At 38.3% G+C, this 25,118-nt stretch overlaps 1 protein-coding gene across 19 annotated transcripts in view; it reads left to right on the top strand.

The window, feature by feature from the left end:
• The window catches only part of LOC307122575 (nuclear factor 1 B-type), a gene marked incomplete at its 5' end in the record, with an annotated part of 99,706 nt that extends 75,544 nt beyond the window's left edge, over positions 1-24,162 (top strand). For 3 of the 19 annotated variants that reach the window (XM_079810639.1, XM_079810651.1, XM_079810647.1), the window contains 6 exons: positions 3,728-3,856; positions 4,398-4,582; positions 7,032-7,170; positions 7,841-7,923; positions 14,060-14,139; positions 23,225-24,162. In XM_079810639.1, the coding sequence (XP_079666765.1) occupies positions 3,728-3,856; positions 4,398-4,582; positions 7,032-7,170; positions 7,841-7,923; positions 14,060-14,139; positions 23,225-23,354 (746 nt within the window). In that variant the 3' untranslated portion in view covers positions 23,355-24,162. Of the gene's footprint in view, positions 1-3,727; positions 3,857-4,376; positions 4,583-7,031; positions 7,171-7,840; positions 7,924-14,059; positions 14,140-23,224 lie in introns of all 19 variants that reach the window. The other 16 variants (XM_079810637.1, XM_079810640.1, XM_079810634.1 and 13 more) reach the window with 9 other exon arrangements.
• Positions 24,163-25,118: the final 956 nt, after the last annotated feature.

Raw genomic sequence — 25,118 nt, 5'->3', positions numbered from 1 at the left:
ATTTATTTATTTTGCTCTTTTGATCTATGAAAGTAAATTTAATTCAGATTTCAAACAGAATTGCAAATTCAGGTTGCAAATAAAGTTGGTTTAAAATCAGTATTACATTATTTATACATTTATCTATAAACAATGTTTTAAATATTAGGTCCTATATTTTATTGTTAAGTCACAAAAACTAAAAAGTTAATGTTGTTACTTTTACAACTTTTAATATAAATTGAGCCTTATGTGTCAAGAAATCTTAGGTTTTGTTAAAGGATTTTCATTGCTGTGCGCTATTTTCTAGTGTGCTGCAGTTGAACATAACTAGAATAAAGAGCCGGTTGTCCTGTTATATGTTTTGATTGAAACTTTCGATAAGACGTCGTTTATTAAGGAGAAGTGTCACATTTTAACAGGGTGGAAGCTGTCCAGTCTTGTTTTGTGTGGGCATGTGTGTGTCAGTATTGGGTCTGGTTTCATTCTTGTGTAGTTTAATGACTACATTTAAAAGACTAAATTGAAGCCTAGTTTAAACAATATAGAATATATAATATTGTCTATATAAAATTATTAATGGCTAATTTCTGCACTATTAATATCATCAAACAAAATCCCAAAGTACTTTCATTACAGTATACAAACTTTTTTAGACAAAATTCCCAAAACAGTTTTCTGCATTTTAGCAAAAAACAAACAAACAAAAAACATCCATCTGATGTAGATCAGACTAGCCTGGTTTCCTGTCTGCATGGGTTGGTACTTGATAAGCCATGTTTCCTCCTTCATAAAGGGGGATTTGTCTGGCGTGTGGCAACTATTGAACTTGACCTGATCTCTAAAATGGGTGTCAAAGGTCAGATCAGGGTTGTGACCTTTGAGTTCAGACACCAGACCCAGATGGGGCAGAGGGGGGAGGGGTGTGTGGCAAGGAATAAAAGGAGAGATCTCCTGTTCTAACATGAGTTTGCACCATTAGTTACCCTTGTTACTCATTCACTCACATGAATGTTGCCCAGTTCTGTAGTATTCAGTTCAGATCTTAGCTAAAAGATTTTTACGTTTTATTAGATAAAAAAACTTTCCCTGTGAAACTTTGATATTCTAGCATGTAGTCAAGAGAGATTGTATTTGTAAAGTGTGTGTGTGTGTGTGTGTGTGTGTGTGTGTGTGTGTGTGTGTGTGTGTCTGTGTGTGTGTTAGAGACAGACAGAGAAGCAGGCAGGTGTGACAGCGTCTGTTTGAAATTGTCCCTTGACGACCAACAGGTGGCCAGTATAAGAGAGAGAGAGAGGGAGAAATAGAACCCTAAAAAAACCACACTCTGCTTTTTCAACAAAAAATTATTTAACTGTAGTTAACTCAAGTTCCATACTCTTTTCACTGGAAGCAGGACTCACTACTTTGTACATATGAATGTTATTTGTTTATTTTCCTTGCATGTATTTGATTTTGTTACTTATGTTAGGGCTTTCAGTTTAACAGGTTAATTTTGTTTGATTATTTATGAAAAAAATGTATGTGATACAACATTTTAGCCTTCAATTCTGTGTCGGAAACACAGACAAACTCAATTGAATAGATTGCTGTAATGTCTATTTAATATTTACTCATATGCCAAAATGGTGACTTAAAATTATCTCAATTTGGTTGATTTTATGCAATATGCAATTTAGTTGATTAATCTTATTTATTTATTATTACTCATCTATATTTTATTCTCTGGACTTCATCTGATGTCGTTGTTTTGCTGATGAGCTGTTGTGAGAGATGGAGGGAGGAGTGAAGAGGGGGATGGGATTGAATAGAGCTCATGAGAAAGTGTTTTGTTTTGTAAAATCCATATCAGAAGGAGCGAAGCAAGAATATTAAAGCCATATGAGGCCTTGACAGAAGGAAACTGTCTGCCAAAACGTAGTCTTCATGTGCACAGAAACACATACACACACTGACCAAAAATATACTTTCTAATTTCATATCAAATTGACTTTTTTAAAGTCAGTGTCATTGTGTGGCCACCGTCTCGATATAGTTGCAAGTCTCTCACTCTCTCCATGTCTTTTGTCTCTGGTATGGAGCAGCTCTGGGAATTGTTGATGTAGCTTGAAAAAATTGATATATCCATTTTCCCAATCTGTGTTCTTCAGATGTGTTTGTATTCATTCCCTGCTCACCACATATAAGTTTTTTTGTGAAGGCTTTTAGGAGAGGAAATTCTCCTCCTGTCACATTCTTTCTCTCTATATCCCACCCACCTTCATTCTCTTCTTCCTTCCTTCCCCCTTTCCTCAAACGCACGTAAGGATATTCCTGAGGGAGCATAATCCTGCCTTCTAAAAGCTTTTTTTCTTTTTTTTTTTTCAATGTTCTGTTGCAACAGGTGTGATGACAAAATATTATTTGAAGGCCTAAATTCGGACATGCTAAAACAGGAAAATGCAGTCAAAAAATCTTTTTGAAGAAAAAGAAAAAGTATGTGTCATAACCATACCGTATAAAGTCAACATTGTGTCCAGGCTCTCTGTTAAAGTGCTGTAGCTGCAAGGTTTATCTGTAGATTCTGTCTAGAAAACTGTTACAATACCTATTTATAGTTGTTAGGTTTTTCTGTGTAAACTTTCTGTTTGGTCAAAGTCTGTTTATAGTCTGTATATATTTGTTGTACAGACCTATTCATTTTTTGTGTGGTCATAATTTTCTGTTTAGAGCAGGGGGCTTCAACAGTTTGCAAACATTAAAACCCTTTTTTTTATAATAGATATTTTACAATAAAATAATTAAAATATTTTACAATGCAACTAAATATAAAAAGTACTGCACAATGATATTGTATGGTTAGGAATGCTACATTTTCTTTATTGTCTTGTCATTGGCAGTAGTGGTAAAAAGTAATTTTAGTAATTTTGGACCCTTAATAGGACACATGGAATCCCCCTACATTCCAATGCCTTTGTGCTATTTGAGTCAAGATCATTTACCTTTTTCCTGCCATCACAACAGAGAATGGGATAGAGAGAGAGAGAGAGAGAGAGAGAGAGAGAGAGAGAGAGAGAGAGAGAGAGAGAGAGAGAGAGAGAGAGAGAGATGGAGCATTTATGAAGTTAAATATACAAAGACATAGTTGTGATTGATTCCTTCATCTAAAGCATCTGCGCATATCCAAACACACACTCTCAAGACAGAATACACATCATGAGAAGTGCTTGCTGATATGTCATTAGCTAGCGGTTCTCTTTTCTTCCCCCTCCCTCACTTTTCCTTATTTCATTATTCTGATTTCACTGTGTCTGCCTCCCTTTCTTTACTCTTTTCTCATCTCATCTATGATTGTCAGGGAGGAGCGCCATAGACATGCAGGCCAAGCACTATGTCTCCTCCATGTCTGCTGATGAAGAGACTGTTTTTTTTTTGTCTCTTGGAAGTAGATATGAAGTTAATATTTTTCTTGAACCATCAAACTAGATAGATGATACACTGCATTGCACTACAGAGAGGGACCGTGAAAGAGAAACAGCATAACAAGACATGGAAATGTTAAAAGAATTTGTGTTCTTATGTTGTTGACTGTTTTCTTGGATGCTCAGTTCAATAATTTTGGCGAAGATTTAGTCGCCTAATCTATTAGTAAGACATTTTTCCTTTTCTTTTTAAAGTTGATTTTGAAAATACGTAGTTCTGCTCATCTCGGATTTCATTTTGTGCATGAACAATCTGACATCTCCCCTGTTTGTATTTTTATTTTTAGCAGACATGTCCTCTCCCACCATGAAAAAGCCAGAGAAGCCATTATTCAGCCCCACATCTCCACAGGACTCTTCACCTCGGCTCAGCACCTTCTCCCAGCACCACCACCCAGGACTGACTGGGCATAGTGGTATTACTTTTCTAAAATGCTTCTCACAATCCTTTCCATGATCCAAGCAAACCATCTAATAACCACTCAACATTTTGAATGCTAATGCTGCCTTAAAGTACTCATCAAAATGTCCTACTTACTGTATAAGTTTGTAAGTTGTCATTTTAATGTGATCTTGGACTTAAATGGGCAATATCTGTTTCACTTCCTGACAAAAGCAGTTTAGGGCTAGTAAAACACAAGCATGTCCATTAGGTGTGTACAGTAATTGATAAAAAAAAAATCATTTTCACTGACACTAGGGCAAAACAAAAAGAATCACACTGGTAAACATGAATTGGGTGATGTTCATGCTCTATCAGCTCATAAATATGTTAATTTCCGACATGACTTGAATATAGCATTATAAACATTTTTACATACTGTAAGTTTTATGTAAATCTGTGGTATGGCTTCTTGATAATGACCCATGAGAAAAAACTTTATTACATTTCATTGAGTTTACATGTTGTCAAATTAAAATCTTTTAGTAAAGTAGTTGTTCTCTCTGCATATGCAGTAATTTCCACTAGGAGTCCACCTCCGCATTCTCCGCTGCAGTTCTCCGCCCCTGCCATCCTTCCCCCAGCCCCCTCGCCTTACATCTCTCACGGTGCCATCCGTTACCCGCCGCACCTCAACCCAGCCGACTCCCTCAAGAACTACATGCAGCCTTACGACCCGTCCAGCCCACAGAGCAGCCAGGTAAGTGTGGAGTACTCACGTACATGCACAAAGACTAACGTACACGTGCATTAACCCCGACCCCAAACGCAATCATACATAATTGGTACAGTTTATCTGTACTGGAACAGAGCCTTTAAATCTCATGACTGTGTGTGCATTGTCCACAATACATAATCGATGCCAGCTGTTAAAATATGGTGTTGGTTTAATGTCTCAGTTGAAATATTCCCTTTCCTGAGACGGAAGAGCAGATTCACAATTATAACATACTTGGAATAACATGCATCACGTGTACCGTAAATTCTCCAATCATAATCATCATGTTGTCACATGTGTTAACCATACCGTGAGCTAAAGCTGCTCTACCCCCTAAAACTAATGAGACCCTCATTGTAAGGGCACATGCTGTAAACACAAAGGTGCTTTAGCGCAGTTTCCTTCCCTTTCTGCCTCTACCTCTTGTTGCCTGTCTGTTGGTGTCTCTGGTTGTTCCCACTGCATCGGACTCAAGTTTGATTAACAGGCCACATTGTTTCAGCACAGTAATTGACCCAGTTTAGCTAACGAACACAAAATCATTAGTGGTTTTCTCTGTCGGCACCTTGTCTAAATCAGCTCAGAGCCGAGCGCGGAGCCAAACGACGGCCTCTCCATTGCTGTGGCGACTCTGTTTACCAGCAGCGGTGTAAATGAAGCGAAGGGGAACGAAAAGAGAGAGAGGGAAAAACGCAACAACAAAAGCAAGTCAATAAACACTCTAACCATGGCAGCCACTGCGCATTAGCACAAACACACATGCCCTCAACGTGTCTCCAACTCTATGAAAACTACTGTTACTACACGTTTTACTGGAGTTGAGATTCCCTAAAGTATGAATTAAGAGAAAATTATATTCCTGTTATTGTATTTATTGTGCCATTATATAATTTAATACTATTATATAGGCCATTATGTCTTCATTGTTATAAGCATAAAAATCATGTAAAACAAGTTTACCTCATTCCTGTTAATTGAAGGACTTAAAATGTGCTCAGTTTTTTGACTCCGCTGTGGTCGTGGTGGCTGACTCCTCCCCCTTAGCGGGTGATGGATGGGGCTCTTGGTGAAGCCGCATTTTAAAGAACTTTCTGAATCTCTGCCAAGCAGCTCATACTGTCCCACTCATCTTAATTAGTACTACAACATTTTACAAAAGGCCAAGCCTTTCCAAACAATTTGTTAAAATTTTAATTCCTTTTATTTCGGATTATATTGCAGTTGGTTAAAGTTTACAGTTTCCTTTTGCTTGAAGGGTTTCACTTTATTTTACAGTATGTGTACTACTTACAGTGTACTTACCTATGAAAGTACTCAGGGAAAAAAGGAGAGCTAGATGGGTTGAGGTTAGGTTTAGTGGTAGGTTCAGGGTTAGTACTTAGTTATTACCCAGTTATTGTAATTACTATAATAAGTACATAGTATGTACATGCTTTAAAATAGTGCTACCTCTTGAAAGTATTTGATGCCTCTCTTGTGTTGCTTAAACTATGCAGAAGTGTGTAAAGTCAATAACAAAAGGAGATTAAGTTAGAATGGGTAATCCAGTAAAAGTATCTAATTTGCTTTTGGTACCACCATTAACACAGTCTCTCTCATTTTTAAACTGATAGGGGAAAATCAGCATTGTTTAAATCAATTCATTAAGAATTAAAAAGCAAAACTAGTGCAATAAATATCTGCTGTGATATTTTACGTTGGAAAACACAGCGCTGATTGCCTGAGGGATTTCTTCTTTCTCTGTGTGATTGAAGCAAGGTCTCGATATGACCGAGTTTTATATCCCCGCCGCTCAAACAGTAAACAAAGGGCTCATAGACTGGACGAGGCATAGCACGCTGGAACTGTTACTTGGGAGAAACCGCAGGGAACGATAAAGGTCATAAATATTTGCCGTTGCTGGGGTCTGGAGCTTGGTGAGGGGAGATCGCTTTGCAAATAACACGGGGCATATAATCGGGTGGATGGGAGCCAGGATGTTTTTATGCTTGCTTTAACGCAGATTATATTACACCCTAATTAAACATTCTATTCACATTGGGGAACCCCATGGACACCATTCTCTTTCATAAAGGCCTGTTTGAGTTTTGAACTTAGGGCCCCGCTATGTGAATTCAGTCGAGTCTGTCTCCTGCAGTCCGGAGTAGAAGGAGGTAGACGCTTGCTCTGTGTCTGCGTCTGAATCCTGTGTTCCCTCAACCCCCTCTTTTTCTGGTTTTTGTATCAGCTTGGAATAAGTCATGAAAAGTGCACACTCAGCTGTCTAGCGCCAATGCCAAAAGAAGATGGGAGAACATCAAAAGATTGCATTAATCTGTCCATAATCACAGAAAACAAAAAGAAATGAACATTATCATTAGCTTAATTTGAATACATGTAACCATGTGGCCTGGTATGCTAACAAACTACTTTTTTCCTCTTAATGCCACAGCCGAACAGCAGCGGTCAGGTACTGGGGAAAGTGCCTGGTCACTTTACGCCAGTACTGGCCCCCTCGCCCCACCATGGCACGGTCAGACCAGTATCTCTCTCGATGGCTGACACCAAGCCAATCACCACATCCTCAGAGGGTGAGTTACTCCCACCTCTACACTACCGCCGTCACATTGCTCACCAAGGCTGCATATATTTGAACCTGGACCATAAAACCAGTCATAAGGGTACATTTTTTGAAATTGAGATTTATACATCACCTGAAAGCTGAATAAATAAAAGTGATGTATGGTTTGTTAGGACAGTATTTGGCTGAGATACAACTAATTGAAAATCTGGAATCTGAGGGTGCACAAAAATCTAAATATTGAGGAAATATTTTAAGTTTTAATTTTAAGTCTTGTACAAATGTACAATTTGTAGACTCTTGAAATGTACAAAATATCTTCATGGAACATGATCTTTACTTAACATTAATGATCTTTGGCATAAATAAAAATCGATCATTTTGACCCATTTTGACTTTTTGTGGAAACTGTTATACCTTTTTTTTTCTCAGGATTCTTTGATAAATAGAAAGTTCAAAAGAACAGCATTTGTTTGAAATGGCAATCTTTAACATCATAAATGTCTTTTTTTGATCAATTAAATCTGTGTCCTTGATGAATAAAAGTATTAATTAATTAATATTAATAATAATAATAATAATAACCTGTACTGAGCACAAACTTTGGAACAGTATAGTGTATTACTTGTGTCTACACCAGCTGTATTAAGATATTTGATACTGATTGAACATATATTTAGGTTATTCGGCTCCAGGCACCCCCACTGCCAACCGTTTTGTGGGACTGAGCTCCAGAGACCCAGCCTTTCTTCACCAGCAACAGGTGAGATATGACCCACCTTCTTTACATTTCTCTTTTTTCCCCGTTCTCTCTCAAATCCCCATCTAGCTGTTTAATATTCCCAACAGGTGTCGGAGCTGTCAGGCTGGTAGCACATCAAATAATCTGGTCATGAACTTTAGGCACTGTTGTGGTACAGGGCTGTTGTGACAAAATAAGATTCCTCTTGCTGTCTGATCGTTTTATTTGTTCTGAGTCAGCATTTGTTAATTAAATGCACCTATTGGGCACATGTAACATATTCTAAGAAACTGTGTAGATTATTATATTTTTAAAGCGTTTAATGCCATTGACATTCCTGGCAAGCTCCCCTCTGTTACTCACAGTTATAGAGCACGTCTTTCCACTTGCTCTGTAACCACGGTCACGTTTAGAGGTTTATGGTTTTTGCAAGAATGGGTGAATGTCACTTTTATGAAGAATTAGTTGGTTTCCATAAATTCATATATTAAGAGTCCACATTTTTATAAATAAGCCAAGACTAAACTTTCATTTAAGTACCCTGAAAACAAATACAGTAGCCCCCAAAAGTTAGGTGGACAACTAAGCCATAATTGTGTATAAATATATTTGCAAAAAATCAAACCAACAAATGACACTAGACATTTTCTCCGAACAATTTTTTCCCAAAATTTTCGCAGTTAACCAAATGGTTTCAGTGCGATTTCAGTGGATGTATTGGGTCACTTGCCCTTAAGTTCACATGCTAGGTGTCCTAGCAGAGCAATCACAGGTGTATATCCTCACATCAGCTATGGACATGTCCAATTAAGATTTATATTTTAAGATGTGCTCAAATACGCTTCACTATTTTAAACAGTTTATCTGCTGTTTAAACATTTTAAACCTTACACACTTTTTCCCCCCAAAACATCTTTCTTTAAAATAAAAGTCTCTTAGTTTCATGTTTTATTATGTAGCACAGTGATATTCCTACATTTTAAGTGTGCCTTAAGTGTCAAAATAATGAGACATTAGTACATAATTCAGACGGTCCAATTTCATTCAGTTTTTCTACCATTTAGTTTATATTCATGTTAAAAAGTAATTGATGGATTTATACACAGCAGGGGACATTTGTTGGACTTGAATTTTTATTGCGATCACCTCCCTTGAGACTAATTCCAACATAAAATCTATCTTGTCTTAGTGTTACTGTGCTACTGTGCAACAATAGCTAGCATTGTCTTCAGATGGACAAAATGATATATGACTGAATGCAGTACTTAATGTGAGCGATTTGGTTTATGTCAGGCTCGGCTTAGAAGGTATTTAGTGAAATGATCATTTTTGGCAAAACACTCAGTATTGTAAAAAGAGTAATAGTCTAGTGTGTGTGTGCGACGGCCCTCTGCCGCATGAAAGGGCTGGTCTGAGGCCAGTATTTTCCACCCTCCTCTAATTGAATTCATCTGCACGCGGCGACATCATAATTAGTGGTTTTCTCTTGCCCTGCTCCTGAGTTACAGTAATGGCAAGCCTTGCTTTTATTGCTCTCTGGTTTTGCATACTTGGACGGGGCCAAGAAATGTACCGCTCGCCAACAGGGACTGTGCTGCAGGCCTTATTTAAAAAACATGGAGCTTTTTTTTGTGCATTTTTTCAAAGATGCAGAAGTTCGAAGTGACGGATAGACGGTGTAATTGGATATAATAAAAGGACTGATATTGATAACAGCGATTCAGTGTGCGAGCTGGATGAGTGAGTGATTATAATATCTTTTAGCAGGTATCACATGTAGGCACCGCAGCTGCTGTAGTGTCTCATACGGCTTAATGCCTTTTGTTTTAGCTGTAGTTCACTTAACAGGGAGAGGGATCAGATGAAGACAGGATGATATATCAACCATCCATCATGTTTATATGAGCTGAAGCTTTTGTTTGTCCTCAAAAGTGAGAATTGTATAGCCAGTCTTGACCCGAGTTAACCTGCGGCCATTGAATGGGCGCTTTCGTTGGGTAAATAATGTCTTACGTACACAGCAGCCTTTATTCTGAGTGATTTATCATAGGATATTATGAGATGTATTGACACCTGTGTTCCCCTGCTGAGCTTTTGTCAGGGCGTGTGGTGTGACGCGTGGGGCGTATGGATTACAGCCGTCGCCGTGGCGTCAACTTACAGACCCGTAGCGCTCCTTTCCCAGCATGCTGTGGGGCAGGGTGCTGCCTCTAGCTCAGCCAGGCCGTCTGGAAACTGAGAAAGCTCCAGACGCTCAGCGGGACGCTTTCTTTCTCTCTCTGTTCCTTTATGCCTCCTCTCATTCTCTCACTGTTCACTCAAATCTAAGCTTTTTTCCGCTCTCTCTTTACCTCATTTTGTCTTTCTTTCTTTCCCTTCTTTTCTTTATGTGTTTTTCTCTCTTTCTCTCTCTCTCTGTCCCTGTATTCCTCTTATAGGGCCTAGCATCGAGAGGGTCTCTGTATATGCTCAAACACACCCTCACTATAATGACTCCATTACATAAACATTCATGCCATGTCTTTAGCCTCCGTTTACTGGAGTCAGTAAATCAAGCGGGTGTGTCCATACATACATAATCACTCCTCCTATTGGTCCCATAGCAACTGTTTGAGCTTATTTCATTTACAAGAACCATCTGTATTCATATAACCCCTATGTGAGATGTTGAGACGTAGCTGCTTGTGATTTGTGGCCTGAGGTCCTTCAGATAATATGCTTGTAGTCTGTTGTCGCAGCACACATACATTGTATGATATTGTGCTCAGACTCTGAAGTGGCAGCTTTGGGATGGCAGCCATTAGAGTAATGGACAGTTTCCTGTGATAAGATATAGCACGGACAGTGTCGCATAGAGTTGTGGACGTGTGTTTATTGGAACAGAAAAAGAAAGATTTAGTGGTCAACTGCATTGGAGTTTCAAAGGCAGGCCTGCCGATAATAATGCTGATATATACATAACACTGGCTGATCAACATAAGCGTTAGTTATTCACAATATATATCCATACTTTATCTGTTATCGGCCGATTTTAGAGATTTTATTGTTCATGCTTATTTCAGTATTTTAGTCTTTACATTTAGATTAGCTTTGATGTGTTCTGATGCTCAGTTGAAGTTAATATTTAAAAACTGTTATTACTGTAAATTACATTGTGTAACTTTTTGTGTCAGTTTTGTGTCAATACTTTTATTTAGCAATGTGTCAGTAAAGACATTTCCATCAAGTTACATTTTAAAATATATCACAAAATTAATGTTTTTGACTGTTTTATCAAATAAATGGTGAGCATAAAAGACATGTTTCAAAAACTTAAAAAAATATCAGAGCTTTTCTCTTAAATGGCTACATTTTCTGAAATACATTTTCTCCCAACCTGGCAACCATTAATATACTATAATATAATATTAAAAGTATAAGTGTAGCAGTTTATTGTGTTTAATGTTGTCTAACGGTTTGCTGGTAAACCATTTGTAGAGCTAGATATGCATTTTTCAATATATAATGCATCAGACAAACAGCAGATGACCAGTTATTGACGGATATCCTTATAGCAGTGGTGGGCAATTCTGGCACTCGAGATCCACTTGGATGGATGGATGGATCTCGAGGGCCAGAGATTTCCCCACCTGCCTTAAAGTATGATCACAATGGCCCTGTTGTTAAATCAAGCTCATTCACAACTTACTCAAAACCCAAACACACAGGGGAGAATTACAGATGAGCATTCATGCACACAACCCAACAGCACCTGCTCTAGACTGATACCCCTGTGTAATGTGTTTGTGAAAACACCAGTGATGAGAAGATTTCATTAGCCGCTTTCCCCAGGGGTTCTTCCCTTTCTCTTTCTGCATTTCTGTTCTCCCTCCCTTCTTTCTCTCGGCCAGTGATCACAATCTTATTTGGCTTTATCTAATGCAAACATGCTAAAGCAACCACCACTCACAGCTGTGAAGGTGTTAGCGCTGCTCTAGCATACCTCTGTGATCCACTGGTGCCAGCGACAGATGGCACCCGTGATCAGATAACTACCGACCTCGAGCTTAGAGCTTGTCTCTCGCTATTATGTTTTTGATGCCAACATAATGTGGCATTTTATACCTCATTGTGACATTTTAGCTGTTTCATTGTAGATAAGCCCATTGAGTTCAGTTAATAGCGGTCCTCCACTAAAATAACACTTGTGCTTAGATTAAAATTCAAGGTATATTTGGGAGATTTTTTTTTGTTCATTTATTTATTTATTAATTAGCTTTTTGGAGCTAGAGATCATCAGTGCTGAAAAAAAAACTTTTTAAAAACAATAAACAGTTTTTTTTGTCACTTTTTAGTGTTTTGTGATTTGTGTTTATGGTCTGTAATCAAATCTGAAGACCTGAAATCACCCCTCTTAATTCCAGAGAACTTAAACACTGAGGATACATGCAATACAACACATCATCAGCATATTGTATGAGTGTGTGTTTTTTCAATGAGTGGGGTCGACCAAAACAGGATGAAGGAATGCTCACTACCAAAACAGTCTGATAGTTGACCTCAGACTTTGCCCCAGTGCCATTGTTTTCTGGCTTCAGGTCACTCGAGAATACGCTCTCTCTCACATACACAGTGTCACACTCGTTAGTTTGTTAAAGTAGAGTTGGCAGTAATGATGAAGGTGGATATCCGCACACAGCAATGTGAAATACATATTTTTCTATTAGTCACTCTTCAGAGCATGTTTAGCTTAATGGCACTTTTTCCCCCTCAAAATGTGTCAGTAAGACTTCTTTAGTAGGATTTGTCAGTAGGAAATTCATACTTTTATTCGGCAAGGATGCATTAAATGTATCAAAAGTGACATTTTTGTTACAAAAGACAATGTTAAATAATTGCAACCTTTGTGAGCATGAGACTTTTTCATAAACACTACAAAAAAATCTTACTGACCCCAAACTTTTAAACAGCATTTAAAGTTTAAATAGTTGAAAATGATTTGATTTACACATAACATGTAGTTACAGTGTTTTCCCTGCTGAATTTGTAGTGCATATAATTTGATATATATACACAGCAGGCTTGACAGGACCCCCATGCTACTAGTGAAGTTCCTGTTTAGTGTTAGCACTGTTCACCTAATTTATGTGGCTTTCACTCTGGGAAATGTGTATTTCAGCCACCCGAAAGTCTCCGGGTGAGCAGTAAAGCATCTTTGAAGTAAATATAGAAAATCAATTATTCACCCTCCTAGATTTATTGCGATGGAAATGGATTTGATTTGGCAGTCTACAGGTCCTTTGCAGAAATGGCAAGAACTATTGACAGAGTACCATTGAATATTCAGAGAGTGAATATACCTGATGAAGGCTCTTCTAGCACTTGTGTGTCTGACAGGGTGGTGACGTGCATTAGCAAAAAGTTATGTTTGATAAAGAGTCATGATTTACTCTAATGTCATTGTTTGTTGATTGCTTCTCTCACACTTTCATGCATACAATTTGATGCATGCTTGTGTGTAAATGTGACCAGTTTATTTTCCCCTCTCATCCACACTGACATTTTCAAAAACTGCTGCTTTGTAAATTGTGACCAAGAACAATTTGAATCTACTAACCAAGATTAATCTCTCACATGTTTCATGTTATGCTTCAGTAAAAACAGGCTGTTTTGACAATATCTAACAGCAGTGAAGTGACCGTAACTGCATGACTACTTGGAATGCATGTGCTTCCTCCCATTCTAGTGCATTCTGGGATAGATGAATAACCTCCATGTGATCCAGCCCCCATTTTTGTATACTAACCTCTTCTTTTGCTTTCAGGACGGTTAATAATTAGACCTCTAATGGTATTGCATGCCACATGTGACAATTGCCTTTTGTTTGTTTACATTTTTGATGGCAACTTTCTTTTAAAGGAATTGTAATTTAAATTAGGCATTATTTTAGGCCTAGAACAGAAGATTTAAGATCTAATATATAATCCATAATCCAGATTTATTAATCCTGACCATTAGTGATGGTGTTTTCTTAATCTAGTAATGTAATCATCAGATACATGTAAGAATATGTGTTGAGATGAGCTTAGGTCTTGCTCCAGGTCTTGTTGCATGCTAAATGTGTGTTAGTGCCGTTGTGCAAGTCCAGTTGTCTGACTGAGAGGTGTTTGATTGACAGCTGAGGATTTGTGACTGGCCCGTGAATCAAAACATCAGGTCATATGGCTCAGAGGAGGCTTTGGGGATTTCTTGGCAAAGGTAAACGTTTCCTTTATTTTCAACCCACCTCTCCATTAAATATTAATTATGTACAACCTGTATCTGCAATAGTCCAGCACCCCCTCCAACCCAGTCCAGATCAAGCACCCTTTTTTCTGTCTTTTTACACTCATCGCAAAAAACATAAGCAAAAGTGTATTTGTGATGAATTTTGTTCATGTATTCATGTTTAAGGCCATGAATGCATCACTCATTCATGTAATGGCTAAATATGTCATGAAAGATATAGAAAAGCAAACATCATGATAGAACATTGAATATGTGCTGATTTGCATTTTAACTTCTAACTACAGTATATTTCCAAATGTTTTAGGTCCATCTCCTTTGCTGTTCTTTAAACTTCTTTGGTTTAATAAGCGAAACTTCACAAACCTTTTTTCAGGCTGTCGCAAGACTGTTACTGTGCACATCTGGATGAGCAATCTGCGGCCAAATTCATAGAAACTTCACACATCACAGTGCATTAACAGGAGAGAATTTATCGTTGAAAGAGGTTGAATTTGATGGTTGTAGGTGCTACATCTGGATGAATTTAGAGATGCAACTTCTTAGAAATCTCTGATCTATCATTACCAGCTCAAAATAGTCATAGAAGCTTCTGCCCATCTTAGAGACAACAGTGTTTTTGATTTCCCTATGAATGTTGTTCCAATGTTGCCTGTTTCAGTATATATGGCAAGTCACACTTGGTCAGCCTCCTTGTCATTCGTGGTCTCAGCGCAAAATTACCTCTGATGATTCTTCAGAAAATCTGTGCAATTAATGATTAACATCCTTATCTCCCTAAGAGAATGGAAGTTAGGAAGATGGTGACTGCTGGGAAAGAGCAGAACTCCAGCATTAGTGCACAGCATCTGTCTGAGGCTCACTGACAGCAGAGAGTTGCATATTTGCAAAGGTCACCGCTAAGCTTGAGGTTTCAGAGCAGAGGCAGTCAAGACTGTTTGCTCTGTTTAATCACCTCGCCCTCCCTTCTGCATTAAAGCTTTGCACTGTTCTCTAAAAAAAATATATTTTCATAAATTTCTGACAGTGAAAGACTGAAATTAAAATGAAGATTTAAATTTGTTGTATCTTCTCTCCAGATGCTTTTTGGTAATGCTACTATGCATCAAGCAAATCTAACATTCTCTCTCAAAGAAGAAGAAGCACAGAAATAATTTTTGACCATAGTTACAAAATGAACAAAATGTTTGAAACTTAATTATAATGGATTAAAAAAATTCAGATCCTTTAATTTTTTCACATTTTGTTATATTGCAGCCTTATGCAAAATTCTTTTAAATAATTTTTGTTCACTTTAATCTGCATTGCATACCCCTTGATGAAAAAGCAAAAACAGATTTATGATCATTAATAAATATTCAGACCCTTATCTCAGTACACCTTTGGCACTTTTTGAAGCACCTTTGGCAGAAATGATAGCCTCAAGTATTTTTTAGGGATGATGTGACAAGCTTTGAACTCCTTTATTTGGGAATTTTCCGCCATTCATCTCCTTAGATCCTCTCAAGTTTTGTCAGGTTGGCTGGGGACTGTCAGTGAACAACCATTTTCAGGTCTCTCCAGAGATGTTTGATTGGTTTCAAGTCCGACTCTTGTTGGGCCACTCAAGGACATTCACTAAGCCACTCTAGGAGAACTTTCGGCCCAGCCTGAGGTCCTGAGTGATCTGGACCAGGTTTTCCTAAAGCATATCCCTGTATTTTGTTACATTCAGCTTTCTTTCTACCCTGACCAATTCCCAAGTCCCTGCTGATGAAAAAACACCCCCACAGCATGATGCTACCACCATGCTTCACCGTTGGGATGGTATTGCACAGGTGATGAGTGGTGCCTGTTTTTTTTCCAGACCATCCAGTTCATCAGGACAGAGAAGCTTGTTTCTCACAGTCTAAGAGTCCTTTAGGAGCATCTTTTGGTAATTTAAAGCAGACTTTCAAATGTCCTGCACTGGGGAGAGGCTTCAGTCTGGCCACTCTGCCATAAAGCTCAGTGCTGTTTGTCCATCTGCATGTTTTGCCAGTCTCCACACATGATCTCTGGAGTGACTTTAAGGTTCTTGGTCACCTCTCTTAAGAAGAAGAGTCCTGGTTGTTCCAAACATTTAAGAATTTTGAAGGCCATTGTGCTCTTGGGAACCTTCAATGCAACAGATTTGTTTTAATACCTCAGCCTTCCTCAGATCTGTGCCTTAACACAATCCTGTTTCTGAGCTCTACGGGCAGTTAATTTGACCTCATGGTCTCGCTTTTGCTCTGATATGCATTTTCAGCTCTTAGAACTCACATGGAAAGGTGTGTCTTTTATTAAATTAGCCAATTAAATTAGCCAATTGTCCAATTAAATCAGCCACACATTTTACGCCAGTCAATGTGTAGAAACATCTAAAAAATGACTCAGAAAAATAAATGAGCTAAATTTCAAATGTCAAGTCTGAATACTTATATCAATGTGATATTTCAGTTTTTTTATTTTTAGTAAATTTGAAGTTATCACAAATGTGTTTTGCTTTGTAATTATAGTTAAATTATACATTATTATATATTATATGTACAAATAGTTTATTTGTACATAAACGTCATTGCTTCTATGCATTAGAGCAGTCACTGCTGGTGTGTTCAACCAATTCCCTGTGTAAGGTAGGCTTAGTGTGAGCTATATGTCCTTGAGCTATATACTCTCTCCTCCACTTTTTTAGTCTCTCCAGCTCCCTGCAGTGGGAAAGACCTTGCTCAGCACTTCCTCACTGCAGTAAATGTGTGGAAAAGTGGAGTCGCACTGAACACACTCTCACTTCCTTCTGTAGGCATCAGTGTTTCAGGCCCCTGCTTTCATTCCAGCCCCTTTTCTGGCCTCGTAATAGACCACACGGTGTATGGGGGGAAAAAGGTTCTCTAGCAGTGCCTTACCCTTTACTGTTTCTCCAACATTACATACAGAGATTTTATAATCAACATAAAATAGGAGCACAGGCTTGAACATTATTGAGCATTGAAAAACAAAGCCCAGATGTTACATTTAAAATATTCATTAAAAGTTTACTAATTACCATGATTCTGTCAACTGCAAAAAAACAAGCTTGCAGCCGGACAGAACGTGATTTGAAAGCTAGGCGATGTGCTGCAGATGAAAGCTGATGCAGTTGAAGAGTTGACTTCAGGTCATTGACTTATGGAATTGTGATTTGATGCATGCCAGTCCACAGCTCAACCCAAATCGAATTGAAGCCAGGCTTGTTTGTTGCCATCCTGTAGGAAATGGGTCAGCAATCTATTAAGATGGCATTAGATTATCTAATTTCTGATTCCAAAATGAAGCAGGCCCGTGCTTGCTCCTGCAGGAGGGTGGATGTTTAGGACGAAAGACCTGTAAGCAGCTAATGAAGAAGCAAGAATCTGGTAAGGGAGCAAGCTTGTTTGTTCATCTCCCTTTTATCCCACATAACACCCATCTCCCTTGTGAAGGGGGCCCATCACATCTGCACTTGTCTGGTAACTGGGGCAACCAGACAGTAGGAAACACCACACTGAACCTTGAACTTGGGAAACAGGGGGTAGTACCCCACCCCATGGCAATCAATCAGCCACTGTTTATTGATGCTCTGCAAAGGCAAAGTTTAGGGCAGCAGTACATGAGGCAATTTACGAGCTTGGTAGTCTGTTTTTGCTGTCCCATTAGTAATCCTTTATTGGAGCTGACCAATGTATGTGTTCAGGGAAAGAAGCAGAAAGCAAAATAAGAACTACAACGCAGTTCCTTTGTGCTCACTTTCCCTGTTTATGAGACCAGCATACATTATGTTGTTTTGGATCCTGGTCTCCAATATAGCATCTTAGCTAGATTCTTAATGAACTTCTGAACCAATGTAACCAGCAAGATGTTCCTTTTTAAAGAAAGACCATACTGGTTGATATATTTTTTTTGCTGGTGATAAGCATGGCAAATTATAGTATTTTCATCTCTTTAGCAGGGTTGATTAGCAACGTACCTTTTGTAAAGTAATTAAATGTATACTATACTATATATGCTATGTTATAGTATATACATAAATAATATTAAAGGTCCCATGGCATGAAGTTTTCATTTTATGAGGTTTTTCAACATTAATATGAGTTCCCCTAGCCTGAATATTGTCCCCAAGTGGATAGAAATGTTGATCGATGTAAACCGAGTTCTGGCTGTCTCTCTCTGCCCTTGAGAAAATGACAGGCCAGACTAGCCAATCCTGAAGTCTCCTGTTATGAAGTCAAAACAGGAAAGGTTACCTCCCTTTCCTCCGCCCAGAGAATTTGGCACGCCCAAGCGAGCGCTATATTTGTTTGTCCTCGAGAGATCATGGCTTTTAAACGAAAATGGCAGTGTTTGGATGTAGGCTACAAATGAAAACAGAAGTCTTTTTTCAGTTCCTTCTGATCTGTGATCAGTGATTTCTTATGTGTAGCTAATTATTTATTATTCGTGCACACGCTGCGGCTTCTCTCTCTCCCGACAGCACAGTGTTTTCGTGTTTTCTATCTTGTGAGTCAGTGTTTTTGTACGTCCTCGTCGCGTCTATCTGTTCTAAAATGTGCATACAGTCGTTTCTGCTCAACATCAGCAGACTCACATCTCTTTAGAGATAAACCTCACACACGCCGAAGCTCGGGCTTCACTGGCCGGTCGGCCTTCAACATCACCGACCCCCAGTACTGCATCTGGCCCACAGCGGAGGCACCATACGCGGCGCGAGATTAAGCAGAAGGGGGGTAAGCGTGAGCATATCCGGGCTAGCCAGCCTAGCCCCACAATAAACTGGATTACATTCGATTACTGCTGTTGTGTCTTTGTTTGCGCTGTGTACTCAATGCGCGTCACTGACACTTTTCATATGATAGGAACATATCTAAAAATAATGCTATAATCAACACTTACTCGTAACTCGTTCATCTCCTGTAATGGTACATTGCGTGTGTTACAAAGTTGGTAATAAGGATGAAGATGGACTCGGTGTGACTGGGACTCGTGTTTATTTAGAACTCTCAGATACAAACACAATAAACTCGCGCTGACAGCGCTCTCATAACTCAGTATTTACTATAAATAACTTTGTTAGCAATCGCTCCGTCTCTGGTACATCAGTGATGTCCGTTTTGAGAACGAATCATTCTTTTGAACCGTTTCTTTTTAGTGAACCGAATCAGTTCACCAAATCGGACTGAATCGCTCTAAACGGTTCGCGTCTCCAGTCAGCGCTGATTTACTAAAGTTACTAACTTTCTGACATGAGTGACAGCCCCTCCGACTAGAAATAAACTAATAACCTGAAGTATATGCTAGTAACTACAACAGTTCACTGAACTGAGATGTGCTGAGAACTGATGAGAAGTGAACTCAGGTCCATCCGTCTCTCTGGCAGCAGTTTTTTTTTTTTTTAGCATTTTAGTTATGCAATAAAATATATATATATATATTTTTTTTTTATTAATGCAAAGAACATAATACATGCCAGGCGTAAATACAATTGAAAGTACAATTACAGGTTAGACAATCAGGAAAATATCATACCGTACTTATGACACAGTGAGACAGTTTTAAGGGCTTTGGAGTTGCTGGATGTAAGAAGAGTGTCCAAGTAGGATTTAAGTTCTTTACGAAAGATAAAAAAGTACGGCTTAGCACCTTGAAATTTACATTTGTGTAAGAAGAATTTCCCTACAAAAATAAAAAGGTTTATCAAAAAATATTGGTCCTTTACATCTTTATCAAAGTTGTGCTGACCAAATAAAACATCTTTGTATAACAAAGAAAAGCTTTGTGAAGAAAATGTGCGTACAAAACAACAAAAATCCTTCCAGAACAAACATGTGTATGAGCAATCCCAGAAGAGATGTGAAATAGATTCTTCTTCAGCACCACAAAAAGAACATAAAGGGTCAATATCAGGACACATCTTTTTTAAATAGAGCTTTACAGGATAAAAAAGATGAAGTAATTATGGCACTTCTTTGACCTTATTGGTTATTAAATATTTAGATGACAAAGTCCACACTTTTTTTCCATGGAATGTTAACAAACTGGCCATTCCATAAAGACACAATGTAAGGGATCTCATTCTGAAATAATTGTCTAATTCTCCGGTTCCGACCAGATGAGTTAGATAAAAAACAAATATTTCCAATCATTGTATCAAAGGGATGAGTTGACAAAGAAATTTGTGAACTGGCTGAGTCTCTGAGAAGAGATATTGCTCCATAAGGAATGGCATCCATTACAATAGCAAACTCTCGTGGAGTGACAGGTATACTATATTTAAAAACAAAACTCTGAATAGGAATACAGGTATCCATCAGCATTGATTAATTGAGAGACCAAAGTAATATTATTATTAATCCAATTTGGCTCTGGCAGCAGGCTCGTGCCCTATGCTCGTGCCTGGTAGACCTTGTTAAACCACGCCCCCTCCGTTCATTTCAAATGCAAAGATGTCAGCCAATCACAACAGTGGCCGTTTTTAGTGAAGTCTCACAGCAGACACGCCTCTTGAAACAGGGCATTCAGCCAGAGGGCAAACATCAGTATTGAAAAAATGCCTTTTATTTCTAAATTGACATTTTATGATGTAAAAATCATACAAAAAATATAAGTACACCTCAGGAAACATTATAAAATAATAGAAAAATGCCATGCCATGGGACCTTTATGTTTATGACAGTAATGTTTTTAGTAACACTTTACAATAAACTCTCATTTGTTAACATTAATTAATACATTAGAACTAACAATGAGCAATATGTGTTTTACAGTATTTATTAATATTTGCTAACGTTAGTTAATAAAATATCATTGTTCGTTTGTACATGTTAGTTCACAGTGTATTAAGTAATGTTAACAGATATAATACATTTTTTTTATATAAAAAATGTTAAATGTTTAAATTAATATTAACAAATATTATTAAATGATGTAGATCATTGTTAGGTCTTGTTAAATAATGTAGTTGATTAATATTAACAAATAAGATCTTGTTTTAAAGTGTTATCAATTTTTGAATGAGGTCTCACCATGCATGCATTTATTATCAGAAAAACATTAAATCCAGTAATATTGTGAACATTATTACAATTTAAAATAACTGTTTTTCTGTTTGAATATATTTTAAAATGTAATTGATTCCTGTGATGCAAAGCTGAATTCTCATCAGCCATTACTCCAGTCTATATTGGTAGATGATATCAGTACTGCTTGCCTTTTCAGTCTGGTAGAACTGAGAGAAAAAGAAAAGACTTGGAAAGAATGCAGTGCACAATTGTAATGCCATTGGATTTTCATAGGAAATGACGGGTCTCTAGTCATCAGCTCAACTCACAGGTGATTGCAACAAAGTCAAAATCAAGTCTCAAGTACTTTAATATTTATCAAGTCAAGTCATAAATCCTCCAAACAGTGACTTGAGTCTGATTTGAGCCCCAAAGTCCCCCGTCCACATCTCTGAAACACTTAATTGCTCATTTCCTGTTAGATGATTTCTAGCAGGCTAGAATGGCAGAGAGAGAGAGAGGAAAGGCGCAGCAGGAGGGAGGAGAGACAGAGCCCAGTCAGTTCTTCATGTGATATATTAAACCCTTTTTTAAAGAGAGTTTAGTGCACATTTGATTTAATTTCTATTCATACAACTGTGTGACTCTCTTTCTGACTATTTCTCCTTAAAGTGTGATGATTCGCTCTGGAATCATAATATGCAACTTTTTTTGTCAAACAAGATTTCAGGCTTTGGCTACGGGTGATTTGTATAAAACTCAGACTGAATCATTTGCTGCATTCAGGGCGACAGGCAGCCATATCACCCCGGGCTACCTCAGAAAGAATAAAGTCACTGTTCCACATCCGCTGGGTCCCTGTCCTTCACCAGCCACTGGCTTTAGCCCTCTTTTCCCCCTCGGAAAACAAACAACAATCTCCAGAAGAAAAGCCCACTAAAGCTTTGCACCTGCATCCAAAGCAGTGAACCCAGGGAAAAGTCTTTGCACACAACGGTCTCCTTCCTTCTCCTTCTATCAGCCCACCACCCTCCGCCCCTCCTCGAGCATGTCCCCTTTCTTTTTTGGGGGCAAAAAAAGAAACGGGGGGGGGGGGGGACAAAGAGGTGGCTGTGTGCGCCGGGCACTGTTGACAGAGCAGGAGTACGGCCTGTAATCTGCGAGCAGAAAGATTGTGTTCGGCGATTGGGTGAGACAGGTATTTCAGACGGAGACGGAAGAAGAGGAGGGGGCATACCAGGGCTCTGGTTTCTGGCCTGCCTAATTATTCGACACATGTACGCACCATTCAGCCCCCCTGTCCTCCCCACAGGGAACAACATGCTGTTTGTGCACCCTGGTGCTTTTGCATCTGAGATTCGCACCACAGCTCGCAATTAACAGTCTCGTGTTGTAGTGCCGTTAACATGTGCTGAATGCAGATAGAAAAGGTCTGTAGACGGTCCCGCTGACTTAACCCCATTGATCCAAAAGTGGGTGTCAGCTGCAGGGGGCTGAGATGGATGCGTGCTCCTGGGGAAACTTCCCCCGTGCATGTGCACTAAGGGTGCTTTGTTCCTCTGGGATATCCTGTTCCCTGACACTATGCCGAACCCATTATTGTGTGTGTGTCTGTGTGTGTATTTAATGGAAAGGAAAGAGGTAGTTTTCAAAAGAGGGTGGGAAAAAGTCTAGACATGATATGTCTCTTTCATTAACTGATTCAGATTTAAAGAATTTGATGATGTTCTAACTTAAAAGCTTAAAAATTAAATGTATCAATACACTATTTTAAAGCATGTAGTATATACATTAATGTGTCTATATATGTACTTCTGTTGATGAAGTACTCTTGATATTGTGCTCTAGACTTTTTTAACTATTTATACAACTTGAAATGTTCAAAATTGTATCAGTAAATGTAGAAATTAACAATGCTATAAAGATAATGTTCATGACTCGTTTGTTATATCTAATGCTTTAAGTATACCTTAATTATTTATATATGTGTATGTAACAGGATTATAATAACTCCCCCAATCTGTCTTTCCCCTGTGTGTCTGCAGTCCTGGTACCTGGGCGAGCTTAATTCCATTCCAAGTGTCGAACGGGACTCCGATTCTGCCAACAAATGTCCAGAATTACAGCATAAACATCATTGGTGAGCCCCTCCTCCAGGCAGAATCAAGCAATTGAACTGGACCGCGGAGAGACAGGTCCTCGGACAAACCAGCAAGCAGCACTTATACAATCGACATGGACCTTTGTCCCACCCTCTCAAGGACAGTAGAGCAGTAGAGTGAGTCGGGTCAAAGTGTTCTCTTCTGACATGAGCCTCTCCACACCAGTCAGTCATTGTGTATGGAGGCCCCTGAACTGAGATACTGTGATCTTTACCATACAAACTTTAGATGCCTTACTGTATATGCATGACATGCTAGTCTCTCTTGTTAGTGTTTATCTTGTTCTTATGTCACGATTACTAGTCTTGGTTTACGCAACGATTTAGAGGGGGGTGGCCACACAAGGGCTGGCTGGCTGGCTTGTAAAACAGGCTGCAATTCGAACAAACTTTCATCAGAGGCTCATCGTAACATAAACATAGGAACAATTTTCGATGAACTGAATGTTTCTATTTTCATATTACAACAACATTTAATTTACCTATGGTAGAAAATCTTTTGAATCCGCAATCTTGTCAGACCTGTACTTATTTCCTTTTAAGGTAAAGGTTGAAATTTACTCTCCAGAGTTAAGAACTCTGAAAACCTTTTTTTTTCTTCAATGAAAGAAAAAGCCTATATTACTAGATAAGAAATACAACCCCTTTTTTTCATTGTAATTTTTTTTTATATATTTCCTTTGAAAAGGATTTTGAGAAAAATAAGACAATATCTCATAAGAGGCAAGTGCAATTTAAATGATTTTACTGAAGGGAAGCTATCATAGTCTGTCTGCCCTAAGACTCTAAAGGAATGGGGAGTAAATGTTTTTAGGTGAACTTAAAAACATAAAAAAGAAAAAAAAAAAAACACATCCTTGATTTGGGAAACTAGGGAAAGCTAAGGGTGGAGGAGAAGAGTAGGATTAACAGTGAACGTTTACGTGAGCAGAACTGAACACGAACAAGACAGCACTTATTTTGAGCCGTACCCAAACATGCGGGTAGTTTTTTTTATTTATTAAAATGAAAACTTAAAGTAGGTGAAAAAAGACTCAGACACACAGCGTGTGTAAAATGGCTTATTTTGACATATTACTCACCGATCTAGTATGCATGTTTAGTCGGCTGTTAGCTTGTAAAGCTACTGTTTACACTTTGATATCATGAGAAACAAGAGGAACGCAGAGTAATTTAAGACAAATTGTGTATGTGTGTAAAGCTGTACTCATTTCAACACTAACCTGCAGGTTGAGGCGAGGTCTCAAGGTGCTTATTTCAAACCCACTTTGGTAGTTCCCAACAGTTGCAGTCCCCGAAATCGTCGATTGCTCCCGGCATTCACAATGCCATTGCCTCTCCAAACAGACATATTTATATAATTAATCTTTCCAATAATCTTAATTTGCACGAAAATATATAATCCACGTTACGTGCCTTGCCTTCGACTTTAGAAAACATCACTACACTTGTTTTTGCTGCATTTATTATCGTTTTTGGGAAAAAGTAACACTTTTATTATAAGAAATATTTTTTACTCTGGATGAAATTGTGACATTGTTGATTTTTAGCTTCATTTACTACTTTATCTCACATTTACAGTGCGTATCAAGGCTGTGTATAGTTGCCGTTCTAAAGTTTATAATCAACCAGCATTTTTTTCTCTCTCAGTATTTTGGTGGTTGTCATTTTTTGATTCTGTTTGATTAATCATTTGTTTGCTTGTTTGTTTATTTCTCCATCTTCCAGTCATTATTGGGGAGGGCGGGTCCAGATTTATAAGAATTATGCAATACCAA

The sequence above is a fragment of the Gobio gobio genome, assembly GCF_949357685.1.
Source record: "Gobio gobio genome assembly, chromosome: 2".
NCBI lineage: Eukaryota > Metazoa > Chordata > Actinopteri > Cypriniformes > Gobionidae > Gobio > Gobio gobio.
The sequence above is the reverse complement of the archived record's forward strand: the minus strand, read 5'-3'. Positions and strand labels throughout refer to the sequence as shown.